At 39.2% G+C, this 21535-nt stretch overlaps 1 protein-coding gene across 3 annotated transcripts in view; it reads right to left on the reverse strand.

Annotated features, from left to right (window-relative positions):
- Positions 1–586: 586 nt before the first annotated feature.
- Positions 587–21535, reverse strand: part of LOC126365924 (solute carrier family 35 member C2) — a 128798-nt gene continuing 107849 nt past the window's right edge. For all 3 annotated transcript variants that reach the window (XM_050008675.1, XM_050008677.1, XM_050008676.1), the window contains 2 exons: positions 14535–14710; positions 587–1175 (listed from right to left, as the gene is read on the reverse strand). In XM_050008675.1, the coding sequence (XP_049864632.1) occupies positions 861–1175; positions 14535–14710 (491 nt within the window). In that variant the 3' untranslated portion in view covers positions 587–860. The remainder of the gene's footprint in view (positions 1176–14534; positions 14711–21535) is intronic.

The following is a 21535-nucleotide window of genomic DNA, read 5'->3' on the forward strand; positions in this document are numbered from 1 at the left end:
AGGATTCACATTGTTAGTTGTGTTAGTGTCATGACTTGCTTTTAGGTGCCAGTACTGGTCCAGTGACATAGGGTTGGAACACGAGTATAAGTGTGTGTTACAGTTGCAGGTAGTCAACACGGGTGTGGACAAGAGGAGGAGGGCTTTATTCATAAAGCTGTTTTATCAAAACTACAGTAATAGTGCTGCTGATCTTTACAAGTATTGATGTATTAAAGGAATACAGAGAGGTCCTCTTCCTGCACCAGGATTGAAGAACATTATTCGGAAGTTCGAGTTGAGAATTGCTCCTGTAAGAGGCTTAGGGCCAATCACATCACAAACTGTTTAAGAAATTACTGTTGCCATGGCTGAGAATGCTAGATGCAACATGTGATCTTCATGCATTTCACAAGCTGAGTCATGACACCTAAACATTCCATGGCCCACTGTCTGAAAAATACTTTGAACAATTATGAAGTGGTATTTCTAGTGAGGTTACAGGTTGTTGTGGATGGTCATCATATTGGACAACATTTGTAACCTGAAATGTAAACAAGGTAAACAATTAACAATTGCCACCCTCTCACTTGAAAATTAAAATGTGTTTGTTTCAATGGTTTATTTATTATTTCTCTTTCATATGTCCTTACAAATGTTTCCACAAAGTTTACATACCCTGTATATAACAGATGTAAGTCCAAGTTCAGTAAAGTAGAAATCTGTTTACTTACTTTGTATATAAACTCTTTATTCCAACTACAAAGAATGTACACTTGGTATAAAAGAGAGATCATGTCTTTTTAAATGCAAACAATACTCATATAAAATCACATGTCTGTAACATACAGACAGACGTACTGCTTCAGCATCAGAAATGGTTATCTCACAGGGTTGTCCCTCCTCTGCTTTATACTGAAGAGCACTTGGTTTGAGTCATCACCACTCTCATCTTCACTGCTGCTGGTTTCATGGACCAGGAATTTCACATGGGTCTCACCCTCTGCAGACAGCAGGGGCAGCTTGTCAGTAAGTTGGTATTCATCCTGCCTGTTACCACTGGAGTGTAGAGCCGCCGAGGTGCGGCCCAAAGTGTGGACCATTATACCTGCCATGCACAACAGCAGCCCGACGAAGTTCACAGGACTCATGCGGTCACCAACCAACAGTATGGCCAGCAACAACGTCATCGCTTCCTGAAAAGCGTGAAAACACATAAAAAATAAGTTCATATGATGTACCTTTGACACTCCAAAATTCTGAATTTTGTTTCCGTACCATGAAAAACCAACCACTTTGCGTGAAAGTATGACACCATCTTAAATCCCATATCATAACAAGTGCTACTTTTTGCAGTAAAGTCTGTATACATAAAACATGCAAAGCAATTACAAAACCAGCTTTTCTGGGGGCAGAGGTTTCATGGGATGTATCTTGTGTAATGCAATGTCACTTTTAGGTCTGGAGTTATTTCAGAAAACTCTTATTATTTTTGACTAATACATAATATTTAGTCTTGGAAAGTCACTTCTAAAAAAAGTGTGAAATCTTACAGGACTTAACTGCTAACGTCATCAGTCCCTAAGCTTACACACTACTTAACCTAAATTATCCTAAGAACAAACACACACCTATGCCCGAGGGAGGACTCGAACCTCACTTCTGAAAGTGTTTGGAGTGTTGCCTTGCCTGCAAGTGACATGTGGAGAGTGTTGTTCAATAAATAATGCGCCACAATTTTTTTCTCCGAATCTATTTACTCTTAGGAGTTAGATTTGGTTACAATATCAGTCAACATTCCTTTTACATGTACTGTTTGTCAACATATTCACCATCACATTTTATAGCATTCTGACAGCATTGTGTAAGAGCATGTATTCCCTGTCAGTAAAAGCTTGTCCTGTGTCCTTACCCATTGTTTCACTTCATGAATTATGGCCTCACCACCTTGAAAGAGAAAGCATAAGTAGCCCAAACAGATGGAAGCCTGAGGGTCTGGGCTACCATGTAGATGAGATAATAATGTCCAACCCAATCTGGCGATATGTGCCTGGATTGTCAGAGTTGCATGTGGACATGTATTGTCATGTTGAAACAAAATTTCTTTTGGATTCTTGTCAAATCAAACATGGAAACGTGTTTGAATGCTCACAAACAGCTGTAGAGCCAACTGTCATGTTGTGATGTGCCAGTCTACACAAATAATGGCATTATTGTAATTCACCAAGTCGTGTGAGCTGGATGTGAGGCTGTGACAAGCCGTCCTTAACATGGCTGATCACGCAGCTCAGTTTCTGCACTTCATGATGCATTAAATCTCTGTATCCATCATTCAACAGTACTCCTACAACTACATCATTATCATACACCACATTCAAATATTTCATACACTACATGCAAATGTTTACAGATGTTCCCCAGGCTTCTTTTTTTGCAACTAACTGTTCAATTACATCACATTTGCTTGTAAAGAGTGTCTCAAATAGATGACATTTTGACAGTACAGCTCTGACACTGATTGTAACTGACAAAGGTGCAGAAATATGCAGCATCTCAAAAGATGTTTCCCTATTTATGCTATTGGGTTTAATTTTTTTTTCATCACTATTTATAGGACGACCCTTGTAGGACAACAAAGAAGAGCACAAATGCTTTTGAAATGTAGTGTTGCATAGGAATGGTGAGGAATAGATGATTAGAACTGATAATCAATGAAAAAGATAATAAACTGAGTTGAGTAGTGTAGGTCTGACTAAATGAGGAGATACATGGTGTGTTCAAAAAGAAACTGAACTTTTGCTGTATAAGCTTTATTGCTTATTGTACAACATTTTAAGAACAAAATAGTACCCTCTACTGTCAATACACCATTCCCATCATTTCTTCCAGTTTTGGAACACCTCCTGGAACACATTTTGTGGGATGGCGCACACGTTTCCCATCTCATTGTCCTGTATCTCCTCTATGGTTTGAAAATGATGTCCTTTCAATGTGTTTTTCAGTTTGGGAAACAGGAAAAAGCCTGCTAGGGCTAGATCTGGAGAATACGGTGGATGGGGCACTACGAGAATGTAGTACTTTTCTACATAGCTGCAGACAAGGAGTGATGCGTGAGTGGGCACATTGTCATGATGCAACATCCAACTCTGGTCTTCCCACAAGTCACACCTCTTCCTGGGCACAGGATTCCCTGGTAGACTTCCTTGTTTAGCATCTGACCATGTGGCTCAAATTCATGATGGATAATGCCTTTGTAGTCAAAAAACACAGCCAACATCACTTTGTTCTCTGACTGACTCGTGTGCTTTTTTTGGACGAGGTGACCCCATGTCCACCCACTGTGACGACTGCATCTTTGTTTCAGCATCATAGCCATACATCCACGTCTGATCGCCTTTTATGATGTTCTTAAGAAAGTTTTCATTTACACTAACAGTGGCAAGCAGTTCCTCACACATTTCAATATGGGTCTGGTTCTGATCTTCAGTCAACATTGCATCTCAAGTTTTTCACTCAATCTTTGATGGCATGACCCTACACTGATGCCCACCTCCTCAGCAACTTCCCAGACACTTAAACGACAATTTATGCGAGTCACAGCACAAATGAAATATACATGGCCATCATTTGTTGATGTGCTAGGACATTCAGACTTAGAATCGTCACAGACCGACATTATGCCCGGTTCAAAATGTTTAAACCACTCATAGCACTGTGTGCGAATCGTACAGTCCTTCCAATATGTCTTGGCTAAGCATTTGAAATGTCTCTGTGAAAGTTTTGCCAAGTTTGTAGCAGAATTTCACACACACGTCGTTCTTCAAGCTCCTTCACTGAAATAATCTGATAAGCAGACTGTACACTTGCTTACTTCAGTGGCTGTGGTTCACTTGCTACCTGCCCGAGAGACATGAGGCAAATGGCAGGTTGTTGTCTAAGCCTGCTGCTAGCTGCACTCAGTACCCGCAGCGCACTCTCTCTGCTGGTTGGTGCGCTGTTTCAAAATGTCGATTTATTTTTGAACACACCTCTTATGTTCATGGGACACACGCATTGGCATAAAGGAATAGTGTGAAGCGAGACCACGGCTCAACAACAGTATGCAGGTTGAAATGGATGTAGGTTGGAGTAGTTACACAGAGGTGAAGAGGCTTGCACAGGAAAGATTAGCATGATGACCTCTATCACACTGAAGACAATCACCCACAACAACAACATAAAATATCTATGCATGTTGGTTCAACTAAGAGTTGTGAAGCTTGTCCCAGGTCCTCAGATGCAGCAGTTAACTATAGTAAAGCTTGATGCTGACCTGCAATGTTAACCTCCTAAACCATAACACAGTTCTAATTTGGGAAATTTAATCTGAAGATCAGGTGTACCATGCCAACATTATTCACCAAACAACACTAATGGATAGCTAAGCTAATGGTGAACACTTTCATATGCATATTTACAGTCAAAACAAGAATGGGGCCTGTTCATTATTGTGAGTTTACCTTAACTCAAAATGATTCTATGGGCAAATAGACAAAACATTAGTTTGTCCAAGTCTGCAAAATTCTGTAGGTATTTAGAATTACAATGACTATTTGGAAGCATAATGATATTGTTCATTACAAGTTACAATTTCACTAAATGAATGACTCATTAAGGACAATAAATTTCAGACCTAAGTTCATCTTCAAACAGGAGCCTACATTTCCTTTCAAACTGCATTTTGTTTCAGGTGAGAAAGTATGTTATTTTCCTAAAACAAAACATAATCAGTCTGTATTTAGTTTGAACATGAAATGTAAATTACTGACTGAAGATGGAGTCAAGCTTAAAAATAGTTGTGGTTATTTAGTTGGTTAGTCACTTATTTGCACGTTCCATGGAGCTAATTGTGATTATTGTTGTTTTATCGAATGTGTTAGTTATTTTCCAATTACAGTGTGAGCAGTAAGGATAAAGTTTTAATTATCACCTCCAAAATAGTTATGTAAGTAATTTCTTTGTTTGTTTCTTTGCAGGTACACCTTACATGTCTGTAGTCATGGTACACACTGAAATCCCTGCACCACAGTAACAGTACACTTCCAGATAAGTTAAAAAAACATGGAGCAAACTACTGATACAGTGGAGTATTGTGCGGCAATTAGTGTCCAGTATTTTAGGTGGGCAACATAGCAACAGGCAATGCTGAGTTGGTGGAAGTGTATGACAGCAATGCATCATCACATGACACAGTGGTTAGCAGGTGCAGGCATTTCCAGTGTAGAAAATAAGCCTGAATGAAGAAAAACAAAGTGGCAGACCATTTCACTGTGGAGGGCCAGGTTTAACAAGAGATGTGGAGGCCCTGGTGGCCAAAGACTGGCAATAGAAGAAAAAGTTAAAATCAGCCATAGACCAGTTTCCAACATCTTGCATGACATTCTGAACATGGAAAAAATCACCAGCCAGTGGGTTTCGTGATTACACACATCCATCCAGAAAGCCCAACAAATCCAAGAAGCAGCAGAAATATTGCAGCTGTATGGGCCAATCCATACGTCTTAAGTTTTCTGCCAGCTCACTAAAGGTGAGTGCTGGGTGTATTACTGTCCCAAGACAAAGGAGCAAAGCAGTCAGTGGAAACTTGAATTTACAACCACTAGAAAAGACGAAGTTGGCTTGTGTCTGTATATGTACGGATGGATATGTGTGTGTGTGTGCGCGCGTGCGCGAGTATATACCTATCCTTTTTTCTCCCTTTTTTTCCCCCTAAGGTAAGTCTTTCCGCTCCCGGGATTGGAATGACTCCTTACCCTCTCCCTTAAAACCCACATCCTTTCGTCTTTCCCTCTCCTTCCCTCTTTCCTGAAGAAGCAACCGTTGGTTGCGAAAGCTAGAAATTTTGTGTGTGTGTTTGTGTGTTATTTTATTGTGCCTGTCTACCGGCGCTTTCCCGCTTGGTAAGTCTTGGAATCATTGTTTTTAATATATTTTTCCCATGTGGAAGTTTCTTTCTATTTTATTTACATAATTAATTTGAACCTTATAAAAGTTCTATTACAAACAGTGCGATATAAGTTTTTCAATAGTTCTCCACATAAGATAAGCATTATTTCACCATTCCCACATTTTAGTAAAACCCTAAGGTCATTCTTACTTGATCAATGTTCCTACCTAGTAGCAGAATTTCTGCAGCATGTGAATAACGAAACGTAAAAGAAAAAGGAGCAAAATATTGTTATACAAGTAGCGCAAGCTGTCCTGTAGATCAAGCCAATCAAACAAACTCACTACTCAAAAAAGGGTGAACTCATATTTACATAACATCAAATACTACAGTACGTGTCAGAATCTATTACATGCATGTCACGGGAAAAAAAAAAAAAAAAAAAATTTCAGACGTGAACAATTGGCGTTTCATGCATTTCGATAGAAGTCAGTAACGCTACTCGCTACGCTAAACTGACAACAAACCTCATAAAGGCAATTCTAATACACTGCCACTTGCTAAAAGCTTTAATTGTAGCTATATTACTAATTGAAATTTAATTGTAACAAATTGTAGCAAGAAAAATGCATTTTTGGTGGATCCTCAGTGTGTTGTTGCCTTCAAATGGCATACTCTCATCACACGCAAGTTATAATAATACTTTTGCCACGAATAAGATGTTTCTCATTATTTTTTTCCCAATGAATCACACAGTTAACAATGGGTTTTCGAGTGATTCCCAATTTGCTGGCATTCAGAAACGTCATATATATGTGTGTAGGTTTGAAATGAATGCCAATATGGCACCTCAAAACTCTGTGCTGAAGGGAGATGGCATGCACGTGACGTAGGTGGCATTGTGCCATCTCATTACTCAATGCTCAGATGCACGCTCTGAATATCTGACCTGCCAGATATTGCCCTGCACGTTCGGGAAGACTCCCGAACGTGCTACCCCACGTTATGACGTCAGAAACTGGGCACGCTCAATGCTCAACATTCTTCTGCACAGTCCATTTGTCAACAGCTTTATAGCAACCCACATGGGCTCAATAAGCTTTACATCATGTGAATTTGGTAGTCGAGACATTAACATGAGTTCACTATAATGCTCCTCCAGCCACAGTTCTGGCTCAGCGACACAGAAAATTATACTACTGAAAGATGGCACCACTGTCAGGGAAGACACCAGGCATAAAGGGATGCAGTTGGTTCGCAGCTGTCAGTGTGTCTTTGACTACTACCACAGGTCCCATGCTAGCACAGGAGAATGAATCCCATAGCATAGTACTGCTCCCAACAGCCTGCGTCCTTGGCACACTGCACATTTCACGCTGCTGTTCATCTCGATGATGGCATTTCTGGAGGTGGCCAGTGACCTAATTTAGCAAAAGTGTGATTCGCCCAAGGAGTCAACACATTCCCATTGATCAATGGTGTAATCTCAATAATTCCATCCACACTGCAATTATAAATGATAATGTCATTGTGTCAACCTGTGAGTACAGGTGTCGTCTGCTGCAGAGCTCCATATTCATCAATGTACAATGAACAGTGTACTCCAAAAAACACTTGTGTGTGCATCGGCATAGTGCTTTTTTTTGGCAGACATGCCTCACATCACTATTATCCTACTTTACAGAGAAGATGAGCCTGCAAACTCCACATTCTGTGAAGTCATGGATGTCCAACCATTTAGCGCCTAGTGGTAGTTTCACTGTCCTACTTATTTCTGTAGATGCTCATGACAGTAGCACATGAACATTCAACCAGCTTCACTGCTTTCTCACTGCTTTCAAGATACTAGTTCACAGACTGGGCATAATAATAATAATAATAATAATAATAATAATAATAATCAAACCTTTGTCAAAGTCATTTATTTCAAAGGATTTCCCCATTAGCAGTCCATACCATCACTAGGGTGACCCCCATATGTCTCTGCTCTGCTTACATACTTTTGTTACCACATCTTGTACACACAACGCCACCAGACAGCATCAAACATTGCAGTGGACAGTGTCATGATGCTGTGGCTGATCAATGTAATATATGCTACGAGGATTATCTGTTGCTGTTGTGGTCTTCAGTCCTGAGACTGGCTTGATGCAGCTCTCCAAGCTACTCTATCCTGCACAAGCTTCTTCATCTCCCAGTACCTACTACAGCCTACATCCCTCTGAATCTGCTTAGTGTATTCATCTCTTGGTCTCCCTCTTCGATTTTTACCCTCCACGCTGCCCTCCAATACTAAATTGGTGAGCTCTCGATGCCTCAGAACATGTCCTACCAACCGATCCCTTCTTCTAGTCAAGTTGTGCCACAAGCTCCTCTTCTCCCCAATTCTATTCAATACCTCCAACTTAGTTATGTGATCTACCCATCTGATCTTCAGCATCATTCTGTAGCACCACATTTTGAAAGCTTCTATTCTCATCTTATCTAAACTATTTATCATCCACATTTCACTTCCATACATGGCTACACACCATACAAATACTTCCAGAAACGACTTCCTGACTTTTAAATCTATACTTGATGTTAACAAATTTTTCTTCTTCAGAAACGCTTTCCTTGCCATTGCCAGTCTACATTTTATATCCTCTCTACTTTGACCATCATCAGTTATTTTGCTCCCCAAATAGCAAAACTCCGTCACTACTTTAACTGTCTCATTTCCCTCAGCATCACCCGACTTAATTCAACTACATTCCATTATCCTCATTTTGCTTTTGTTGATGGTCATCTTATACTCTACTTTCAAGACACTATCCATTCCGTTCAACTGCTTTTCGGAGACCTTTGCTGTCTCTGACAGAATTACTATGTCATCGGCGAACCTCAAAGTTTTTATTTCTTCTTCATGGATTTTAATACCTACTTTTGTTTCCTTTACTGCTTGCTCAATATACAGATTGAATAACATCGGGGTGAGGCTACAAACCTGTCTCACTCCCTTCCCAATCACTGCTTCCCTTTCATACCCATTGACTCTTGTAACTGCCATCTGGTTTCTGTACAAATTGTAAATAGCCTTTCGCTCCCTGTATTTTACCCCTGTCACATTCAGAATTTGAAAGAGAGTATTCCAATCAACTTTGTCAAAAGCTTTCTCTAAATCTACAAATGCTAGAAACGTAGGTTTGCCTTTCCTTAATCTTTCTTCTATGATAAGTCGTAGGGTCAGTATTGCCTCACGTGTTACAACATTTCTATGGAATCCAAACTGATCTTCCCCCGAGGTCAGCTTCTATCAGTTTACCATTTGTCTGTAAAGAATTTGCGTTAGTATTTTGCAGCTTCTTAAACTGATAGTTCGGTAATTTTCACATCTGTCAACACCTGCTTTCTTTGGGAATGGAATTATTATAGTCTTCTTGAAGTCTGAGGGTATTTCGCCTGTCTCATACATCTTGCACACCAGAAGGTAGATTTTTTTCAGGACTGGCTCTCCCAAGGCTATCAGTAGTTCTAATGGAATGTTGTCTACTCCGGGGGCCTTGTTTTGACTCCGGTCTTTCAGTGCTCTGTCAAACTCTTCACGCAGTATCATATCTGCCATTTCGTCTTCATCTACATCCTCTTCTATTTCCATAATATTGTCCTCAAGTACATCGCCCTTGTATAAACCTTCTATATACTCCTTCCACCTTTCTGCCTTCCCTTCTTTGCTTAGAACTGGGTTTCCATCTGACCTCTTGATGTTCATACAAGTGGTTCTCTTATCTCCAAAGGTCTCTTTAATTTTGCTGTAGGCAGTATCTATCTTACCCCTAGTGAGATAAGCCTCTACATCGTTACATTTGTCCTCTAGCCATCCCTGCTTAGCCATTTTGCACTTCCTGTCAATCTCATTTTTGAGACGTTTGTGTTTTTTTCTGCCTGCTTCATTTACTGCATTTTTATATTTCCTCCTTTCATCAATTAAATTCAATATTTCTTCTGTTACCCAAGGGTTTCTACTAGCCCTCGTCTTTTTACCTATTTTATCCTCTGCTGCCTTCACTATTTCATCCCTCAAAGCTACCCATTCTTCTTCTACTGTATTGCTTTCCCCCATTCCTGTCAATTGTTCCCTTATGCTCTCCCTGAAATCCTGTACAACCTCTGGCTCTTTCAGTTTATCCAGGTCCCACCTCCTTAAATTCCCACCTTTTTGCAGTTTCTTCAGTTTTAATCTACAGTTCATAACTAATAGATTGTGGTCAGAGTCTTACAATTTAAAACCTGGTTCCTAAATCTCTGTCTTACCATTATATAATCTATCTGATATCTTCTAGTTATCTCCAGGGTTCTTCCATGTATACAACCTTCTTTCATGATTCTTGAACCAAGTGTTAGCTATGATTAAGTTATGCTCTGCGCACAATTCTACCAGGCAGCTTCCTATTTTATTTTCTTAGCCCCAATCCATATTCACCTACTGTTTCCTTCTCTCCCTTTTCCTACTCTCGAATTCCAGTCACCCATGACTATTAAATTTTTGTCTCCCATCACTACCTGAATAATTTATTTTATCTTATAATATATCACATCAGTTTCTTCGTCATCTGCAGAGCTAGTTGGCATATAAACTTGTACTACTGTAGTAGGTGTGGGCTTCGTGTCTATCTTGGCCACAACAATGCGTTCTCTGTGCTGTTTGTAGTAGCTTACTCGCACTCCTATTGTTTTATTCATTATTAAACCTACTCATGCATTACCCCTATTTGATTTTGTATTTATAACCCTGTATTCACCTGACCAAAAGTCTTGTTCCACCTGCCACTGAACTTCACTAATTCGCACTATATCTAAATTTAACCTATCCATTTCCCTTTTTAAATTTTCTAACCTACCTGCCCGATTAAGGAATCTGACATTCCACACTCCGATCCATAGAACGCCAGTTTTCTTTCTCCTGATAACGACGTCCTCTTGAGCAGACCCTGCCCGGAGATCCAAATGGGGGACTATTTTACCTCCGGAATATTTTACCCAAGAGGACGCCATCATCATTTAATCATACAGTAAAGCTGCATGCCCTCGGGAAAAATTACGGCTGTAGTTTCCCCTTGCTTTCAGCTGTTCACAGTACCAGAACAGCAAGGCCATTTTGGTAAGTGGTTCAAGCTCAGATCAGTCAAATCATCCAGACTGTTGCCCCTGCGACTACTGAAAAGGCTGCTGCCCCTCTTCAGGAACCACACGTTTGTCTGGCCTCCCAACAGATACCCCTCAGTTGTGGTTGCACCTACGGTACAGCTATCTATATCGTTGAGGCACGCAAGCCTCCCCACCAACGGCAAGGTCCATGGTTCAAGGGGAGGAGGGTTATCTATAACATCTAAATACAAACCTGAAAGAAGGTAACACTATTACGATAGAAAAGTTAATTTAAAACTGTTGCATCCATTCCACACCCTCTTAGAGTATGAACTTTATGTTGAGATTCCTTTCCTGCACATAACATGTTCCCATGTCCTGTGGAAAGCAACTGGTACCTCATTCAGTTTATGGTAAAACTATAACTAACACGCGTGCACAATTGAGTGCGCATGTGCATGTTTAATGCTTCTAAAATGTCAATTAATAAAATGATGCCAACCTGATGTGCCCTACATTTCAGTGATTGTTAATTGTGTATGTTACTTCAGGTTTTGTAGAAATAAACATCACAAAAACAGTGTTGTCTGCCAGCTAACATAGGCAGCAACCAGAACACAATCAATACCACTCAGTATCATCTAATTTCTATTGATTCAGCTACTCATAGCAGTCATTCCATCAAGAGCTTCCTACAAATGTGCAAACAATATACACAACTTACTGCACAATTGCAGAAGTCATTCCGAACTTTCATCAAACTTTGGTGGGCTCTTGGACTGGCTCAGAGTGACCACATAAGAAAATAGGATGTTTGACAAAGATTTGGTGCTACTCTAATTAGGGATGAAGTTAGGGAAGGTTTGCTTTCCTGTCACAATTATATAATGAGAAGGCAAGACAACTTTGTAGAAAACTTACTAATCAAATCTGCCTGGTGTCTTTACAGTAGCGCTTTCAGTATGCCAATACGTATTTTGAAACGCAGCTTCATCATCAAAGCTTCAGTTTTTATTGAGCAACTTTTATTGTGAAGTCAACACAAAAAATGAATACCTGAACAGTTTGTTGTTTTCTGTTGTATCACAATGAAGTAACCTCCACATGTTGCTTCACTGCACAAGCCATTTCACTGTGATGGCACATACAATAGGAATCAGAAAAATTTGCAGATATGCATTCTTCATATGTCGACATTGCAATGAATGTCCTTAGGGAACGACTGAAAACCTGATGATGAAATTGCTTGGAAATACACAATGGCGAAGTAAAAATGCTATTGGAAAGAAACTAGATGGATTTCATTGTTGTTTTCAATTCACTTCACAGTATTGGTTTTACTAAAAAAAAGCCTCTATGATTATCATGAAATAAGACGATTCTGTTGCAAAAACAGCTCTCCTGTTTGAATGAGGTGACATATGACCATGTTAAAGACCAACAAGTCTTACATGCACAACAGTCAACTTTGTCAATAGTAGAGGTATATAGAGGAGATGCAGTAAGAATAAATACTAAGCACTACGAGAGAAAGAGAGAGAGTATTAAGGAGAATAATGATTGTTTATTATTAATACAAAGTACATATTAAGTTTCTACGATTTGCATGTTTTTTGTTACTGTGTACCATGACTCATGTGTGTTATAAGAATTGTGACTGGTGTTAGTTCTACAGCATCTTGTAGACACCTCTTCAAAGCAGGTTTCAGAATACATATATTTATTTATGTCATTTGTAATTAACAATATCTCTAATAAATGAAAAGCATCAGTTTGCTTTTGTTCTACAGTATTACTTTTCTTGTGTTAACCAGTTTTTGGCTCACAAGGCCATCTTCAGACATTTATTAAGTATTTTCACCAAAGAAGTTACAATGTTTGTAAACAATATTGGAAGAGAAGTTACACGTCTAGATTGAAGCAGAGACACACAGTAAGTAACATCTTTGACTGTGGTGGTAATGCATTGAAAAAGTAAAAAATTGAACAGTAAATAAATAAAAATGGAGTAGACAGGAAAAATCTTTAACACAAAATAGGAACAGCATGCCTTCATAACAAGTTTCTATTAATAAACAAAAATAATATAATAAAATAAAATTAGTGCTTGGCAAGGCTGCTTCAGGAGGTATATAACATGGAGAGTGATACATAAACCAATTAAAACAAGAAACCATTATCAATGTAATTACAGAATACATAAGGAACTTAAGCAATATCAATAAGATAAACAGAAACAGAAATAAATAAATAAATAAATAAATACAGGAAAATAGAGTTTGAGGGAACATACAGTACATGCAATCTTTGAGAGTGTGGTGCTACTGCACTTTTAAAAGGTAAAAAGGCTGAACAATACACAAATACAAAAGGATCAAACAGGAAAAATTGACATTATATTCAAAACTGTGGCTATGTAACAGTTTTCATTAAATAAGTGAACAAAGTAAAATAAAAAATAAAAAAAACAATATTTGTTGGGACAACTACAAGAGGTATTAAACATGAGCAGTAATACAAGTACCAGTTAAAAGAAAGCCTTAACAATTGAAACTACAGTCTATATGGAGTAAATAGACAACTTCAATAAATCAATAGAACTTAATGAATACAGGAAAATGGGAATATGTAGGAACAGTCAGCGTGGGAAGTAATGAACAACAGAGATGATTATATGACGTTTAGGAGTGGGGAAATGGTGAGCTGTGCCTGGTCATTTAGGACCAAACAACAATCTAAACAATGGGTTACCATGGGAGAATCCGCGCCAAAAAAGGCGAAGACCATTCCTTCGGCCGGAAAGGTTATGGCGACTGTCTTTGGGATTCGCAAGGGATAATCCTCATCGACTATCTGGAAAAGGGTAAAACTATTACACGTGCATATTATTCATCATTATTGGACCATTTGAAAACCAATCTCCAAGTAAAACTCCAGTGATTGGACCGCAAAAAAGTCTTTTTCTATCCAGACAATGCACCAGCACACACCTCAGCAGTTGTTGCAAAATTAATGAAAATAGGATTCCAACTCGTTTCACATTCCCCCTATTCTCCAGACTTGGCTCCCTCGGACTACTATTTGTTCCCAAATTTGAAGAAATGGCTGGCAGGACAAAGATTTTATTCAAACAAGGAGGTGATTGTAGCAACTAATAGCTGTTTTGCAGACTTGGACAATTCCTGTTATTCGGAAGGGATCAACAAATTATTAGAACAGCATTGGACAAAGTGTATTAGTCTAAAGGGGGAGACTATGTTGAAAAATAAAAAAGGTTTACCCCAAAAACGTAAGTAGTTTTTATTTTTGCACAAACTTTTCAAATGCCCCTCATATTTCACTCTTCAAAAATTTGGAGAACTTAATTTAGTTTTACATCCAATTTGCCCAACTCTGAAGTGTAATGTAAGTAAATGCTTGGTAAAAACAGTACACAGATATACAGTAAACTTTCACACAGCCATCACTGAAACAAGCAGAACAGAAAAAGGGGCCGACTTACCTTGACAATCCCAGCAATAGATAAAGTGAGACTTGACGTTTGGCAAACTACTAAAAACTCTGCAATTTCCATCAGATACCCAAGGATTGCTCCAAACAGAACAACACCTGCTGAATGAAGAATTTGGCTGGCACTATGATATCGGAATGTGTGACAGCTGCTTGCTATGCTATGACCTGCAGAAAATAAAGACAGTACATAATAAGCTAATAAAGAATGTAAAATGCAAGGTCACATCTGATGTCACTGCACCAGCTTCATAACCAAATAAGAAGTACTGTTCATAAAATATAATTTTTTCTGGGTTTTATTGTGAATATTCATAGTAAAGCTTCAAACAAGCAAAAATAAATTATGAGTACAATATCAAGGCAGTTGAGTATGCATCGAATAGATATAAGAGATTTGTTACCTCAAAAGTAGTTTACACAATCATCAAAACATTTATGCTTTGGAAGCAGAACAATTAAGCTTCTCCTTGAAAAAAAATTTGAAGCACTAACAAAAGTCACAAACCCAGTTACACACATCTTTGCACATTCGAAGCCGTGTGTGTGTGTGTGTGTGTGCTATTGGGAGGGGGGGGGGGGTCTTATTTGAAAGTTGTAGAATAATAGATCTGGATTGTAAAGAGGATGTAGTAGTCAGGATGATCTGTAATGTTACTAAATAGTGACATGCTTGAAACTGGCATTGGCAAGAAATTTTTGCACGTATTCAGTTGAAAAATATTTCAGCATCAGTCCTCCAGTTTTAAATTTTTCAGATTTTATGCTGTATGAAATACATTAAAATAATTTTTCAAACAGTAAGATGAACAACGCGTGCAACTGCCTATACATGTGGATTTGTTAATGGACTATGACTTAAGTCCATATTTACCCCAACTTTTCAGGGACATATAACTCCTGCGAATTTAAACACAAATAGTGTTGATGTTCTTGTGTTCTGGCACTGTGTCATTATTTCAGTATGTAGGTATTCAACATTTCAGACTTTTTCTGAGGCCTTCCTCCAAAAACTGAGTGCATACTATGGCGCAAATTTAAGAATAGGAAGACGAGATAGATGAAGATGAGGTGACAGATATGATACTGTGAGAAGAATTGAACAGAACACTGAAAGACCTAAGTGGTAACAATGCCCCTGGAACTATCAGTTTAACAAAACATAGTTGCAAAATCTTTACACAAATGTTTACAGAATAATGGAACTGATAAAAGCCAACCTTGGTGAAGGGCAGTCTGGGTTCTGAAGAAATATAGGAACACAATTCTCACCTTTGACTTACCTTAGAACATAGGTTACAGAAGAGCCAAACCTGTATTTATAGCATTTGTAGACTTACAACAAGCTTCTGCCACTGTTGATAGGAATACATTCTATAAAATTCTGTAGGTAGCAGGGTTAATTGTACAGAAACCAGACGGCAGTTATAAGAGTTGACGGACATGAAAAGAAAGCAGTGGTTGAGAAGAGAGTGAGGTAGGGTTGTAATCTTTCCCTGATGTTATTCAACCTGCACACTGATCAAGCAGTAAAGGGAACCAAGGAAGGATTTTGAAAGAGAATTAAAGATCAGAGAGAAGAAATAATTATGTCAAAGACGGCAAAAGATTTGGATGAACAATTGAATGGTACAGATAGTGCCTCAAAAAGAGATTATACAGTGAATATCAAGAAAAGTAAAACACAGGTAATGGAGCACATGCAAATTATATGAGGTGATGCTGAGGGAAACCAAAAGTAGTAGATGAGGTTTGTTATTTGGGCAGTAAAATAACAGAGGATGCCCAAAGTAGAGAGGATATAAAATGCAGACTGACAACAGCATGGAAAGCATTAAAGAAAAAGAGGAATTTGTTAACAGTGGATAAAAACATAAGTGTTAGAATTTTTTTCTAAAGGTATTTGTCAGGAATGTAGATTTCTCTGGAATGTAGCCTTTTACGGAACTGAAACATGAACGATAAGCAGTCCAGAAAAGAAGAGAATAGAAGCATTCGAAATGTGGTGGTCCAGAAGATCAGATGGGTAGATTGCATAACTAATAAAGAGGTGGTGAATAGAATTGGGGAGAAAAGAAATCTGATGTACAGTTTTTCTAATAGTAGGGATTGTTTGACAGGAGACATTCTGAGACATCAAGAAATCATCAACTTAGTATTAGAGCACATTTTGGTAGAAAAAAATTGTAGTGGGAGACATAGAGACAAATACAGTAAGCAGGTTCAAATTAGTGTGGTTCGCAGCAGTTATTTGGAGATGAAGAGGCTTGCACAGGGTAGAGTAGTGTGGAGAGCTGCAACAAACTAGTCTTTCAACAGAAGAGCTAACTAAAACGTTTACCACATGTATCACAGTAAATGTTAATCATAGGCTGTTCACTCAAATTAGAGAGTGAAGAAGTAAGTGATGGGGTGTGAGTGGCACTTTGTTTGTGTTTGAGTAAGCAAACATAAACATACGCAAGGTGCCATTTACACCCCATCTTTTAGCACTTGTATCCATGAGAACACTTTCTCCAATCATGGCAATGATATTGAACAGCCAATAATGCCCTTAACTTTGCAAACATTTGACACTGGGCCCTTGCGTGTAGCCAGTTCCTGGATTCTTACTGGGCCCTGGCATGTTTTCCCCTATTTGTCTTTCAGATGATCTGCCTACATACAACTGTCACATTTTTGGATGATCTGGACTGATTGGATTCACTTCACCTTCAATCTTCCATACAAGCTTCTCTGTAACATTTTCCCATTAGTGAAATCCAGTTTAAACAGCAGTAAACATTTTTCTGTTGCATACTTCAAGTACTCATTACCAGTCTTCCGTACTATTAATACACTATGTGATCAAAAGTATCTGGACAGCTGGCTGAAAATGACTTACAAGTTCATCGCACCCTCCAACAGTAATGCTGAAATTCAATATGGTGTTGACCCACCCTTAGCCTTGATGACAGCTTCCACTCTCACAGGCATGTGTTCAATCAGGTGATGGAAGGTTTCTTGGGGAATGGCAGCCCATTCTTCATAGAGTGCTGCACTGAGAAGAGGTACTGATGTTGGTTGGTGAGGCCTGGCCTAAAGTCGACGTTCCAAAACATCCCAAAGGTGTCCTATAGGATTCAGGTCAGGACTCTGTGCAGGCCACTCCATTACAGGGATGTTAGTGTCATGTAACCACTCCACCACAGGCCGTGCATTATGAACAGGTGCTTGATTGTGTTGAAAGATGCTATCACCATCCCAGAATTGTTCTTCAATAGTGGGAAGCAAGAAGGTGCTTAAAACATCAATGTAGGACTGTGCTGCGATAGTGTCACGCAAAACAACAGGGGATGCAAGCCCCCTCCATGAAAAACACGACCACAACATAACACCACCGCCTCCGAATTTTACTATTGGCACTACACACGCTGGCAGATGACGTTCATCGGGCATTCGCCGTACACACACCCTGCCATTGGATCGCCACATTGTGTACCGTGATTTGTCACTCCACACAACATTTTTCCACTGTTCAATCATCCAATCTTTACACTAACATCAAACAAGGCGTCATTTGGCATTTACCGGCATGACGTGTGGCTTATGAGCAGCCACTTGACCAAGAAATCCAAGTTTTCTCACCTCCCGCCAAATTGTCATAGTACTTGCCATTGATCCTGATGCAGTATGGAATTCCTGTGTGACGGTCTGGTTAGATGTGTGCATATTACGCATTATGACCCCCTTAAACTGTCGGCGGTCTCTGTGAGTCATCACACAAGGTCGGCCTGTACGCTTTTGTGCTGTATGTGTCCCTTCACATTTCCACTTTACTATCACATCGGAAATGGTGGACCTAGGGATGTTTAGGAGTGTAGAAATCTTGCGTATAGACATATGACATAAGCGACACCCAATCATCTGACCACGTTATAAGTCCTAGAGTTCTGAGGAGCTCTCTCACAATGTCTAATAACTACTGAGGTTGCTGATATGGAGTACCTGGCAGTAGGTGGCAGCACAATGCACCTAATAAGAAAAACATATATTTTGGGGGGTGTCCAGATACTTTTGATCACATAGTGTATGTTGCTTCAGGAGTCACCAACGATAACTTAATAGTGAGCGTTGGACAATAGATTTGAAAGTTACAAGGTGGAGTTCTCAGTCAACCCTGCAATTTTTTTTGCTTGTTATTGGTTCTGATGATGATTTGTTAAAATGAAAAATGACAAATTTCATCCTGGCTCAGAATCCATCTTAAACTCTGCGTTACCTTACAACTGGTTGGAGAAGATGGTTCTCAAATTCTGAAAGAAGGTATGAGTAGACATCGGATAGTGACATTGTGATGAAATCTCAAACAAACCACTGGAAGCAATTTCTGTTTCTCCTTATATCTGGGACATTTTGAATGGCTCTTCCTGACCAACACCTTCTATAACTTTCTGGTATCTTGACAATACTTTTTATTATTTCCAAAATTTCCTTACATGTTTTGACATTCCATCATTTTCAAAAGCTATAAGTACAACACCCAAGATATGAAAATAGGTCTCATTTCATCAAGACATCATACACTGAGCAGAATATGGTTTTGTAGCTAAATGAACAAGTTCTCTCCTATACATGTCCCTTAGTCTACATGCAATTGTTATTTCAATTCTAACCCATGTTACTTTGTAGACTATTTAAGCCTGGCTGCTTTCATGGAGCTGTTAAACGTTCTTAATGTTGCATATTTCGGTAGGATTCTATGGAATAAACGTGTTTTCAAATGGCTCGGATTAATAATGAGTAGGAATGCGGGTAAGCTACTACAAACAACATAGTGAACGCATTATTGTGGCCAAGATGGATACGAAGCCCACACCTACTACAGTAGTACTAGTTAATATGCCAACTAGCTCTGCAGATGACGAAGAAATTGAAGAAATGTATGATCAAATAAAAGAAATTATTCAGATAGTGAAGGGTGACGAAAATTTAATAGTCATGGGTGACTGGAATTTGGTAGTAGGAAAAGGGAGAGAAGGAAACGTAGTAGGTGAATATGGAATGGGGCAAAGAAATGAAAGAGGAAGCCGCCTGGTAGAATTTTGCACAGAGCACAACTTAATCATAGGTAACACTTGGTTCAAGAATCATAAAAGAAGGCTATATACATGGAAGAAGCCTGGAGATACTGACAGGTTTCAGATAGATTATATAATGGTACGACAGAGATTTAGGAACCAGGTTTAAATTGTAAGACATTTCCAGGGGCAGATGTGGACTCTGACCACAATCTGTTGGTTATGACCTGTAGATTAAAACTGAAGAAACTGCAAAAAGGTGGGAATTTAAAGAGATGGGACCTGGATAAACTAAAAGAACCAGAGGTTGTACGGAGTTTCAAGGAGAGCATAAGGGAGCAATTGACAGGAATGGGGGAAAGAAATACAATAGAAGAAGAATGGGTAGCTTTGAGGCATGAAGTAGTGAAGGCAGCAGAGGATCAAGTAGGTAAAAAGACGTGGGCTAGTAGAAATCCTTGGGTAACAGAAGAAATATTGAATTTAATTGATGAAAGGAGGAAATATAAAAATGCAGTAAATGAAGCAGGCAAAAAGGAATATAAACGTCTCAAAAATGGCATCGACAGGAAGTGCAAAATGGCTAAGCAGGGATGGCTAGAGGACAAATGTAAGGATGTAGAGGCTTATCTCACTAGGGGTAAGATAGATACTGCCTACAGGAAAATTAAAGAGACCTTTGGAGAAAAGAGGACCACTTGTATGAATATTAAGAGCTCAGATGGAAACCCAGTTCTAACCAAAGAAGGGAAAGCACAAAGGTGGAAGGAGTATACAGAGGGTCTATACAAGGGCGATGTACTTGAGGACAATATTGTGGAAATGGAAGAGGATGTAGATGAAGATATGATACTGCGTGAAGAGTTTGACAGAGCACTGAAAGACCTGAGTCGAAACAAGGCCCCTGGAGTAGACAACATTCCACTGGAACTACTGACGGCCTTGGGAGAGCCAGTCCTGACAAAACTCTACCGTCTGGTGAGCAAGATGTATGAGACAGGCGAAATACCCTCAGACTTCAAGAAGAATATAGTAATTCCAATCCCAAGAAAGCAGGTGTTGACAGATGTGAAAATTACCGAACTATCAGTTTAATAAGTCACAGCTGCAAAATACTAACGCGAGTTCTTTACAGACGAATGGAAAAACTAGTAGAAGCCGACCTCGGGGAAGATCAGTTTGGATTCCGTAGAAATGTTGGAACACGTGAGGCAATACTGACCCTACGACTTATCTTAGAAGCTAGATTAAGGAAGGGCAACAGTACGTTTCTAGCATTTGTAGACTTAGAGAAAGCTTTTGACAATGTTGACTGGAATACTCTCTTTCAAATTCTGAAGGTGGCAGGGGTAAAATACAGGGAGCGAAAGGCTATTTACAATTTGTACAGAAACCAAATGGCAGTTATAAGAGTCGAGGGACATGAAAGGGAAGCAGTGGTTGGGAAGGGACTGAGACAGGGCTGTAGTCTATCCCCAATGTTATTCAATCTGTATATTGAGCAAGCAGTGAAGGAAACAAAAGAAAAATTCGGAGTAGGTATTAAAGTCCATGGAGAAGAAATAAAAACTTTGAGGTTCGCCGATGACATCGTAATTCTGTCAGAGACAGCAAAGGACTTGGAAGAGCAGTTGAACGGAATGGATAGTGTCTTGAAAGGAGGATATAAGATGACCATCAACAAAAGCAAAACGAGGATAATGGAATGTAGTCGAATAAAGTCGGGTGATGCTGAGGGAATTAGATTAGGAAGTGAGACACTTAAAGTAGTAAAGGAGGTTTGCTATTTGGGGAGCAAAATAACTGATGATGGTCGAAGTAGAGAGGATATAAAATGTAGACTGGCAATGGCAAGGAAAGCGTTTCTGAAGAAGAGAAATTTGTTAACCTCGAGTATCGATTTAAGTGTCAGGAAGTCATTTCTGAAAGTATT

This window comes from Schistocerca gregaria, chromosome 4 (genome assembly GCF_023897955.1).
Source record: "Schistocerca gregaria isolate iqSchGreg1 chromosome 4, iqSchGreg1.2, whole genome shotgun sequence".
Taxonomy (NCBI): Eukaryota; Metazoa; Arthropoda; class Insecta; order Orthoptera; family Acrididae; genus Schistocerca; species Schistocerca gregaria.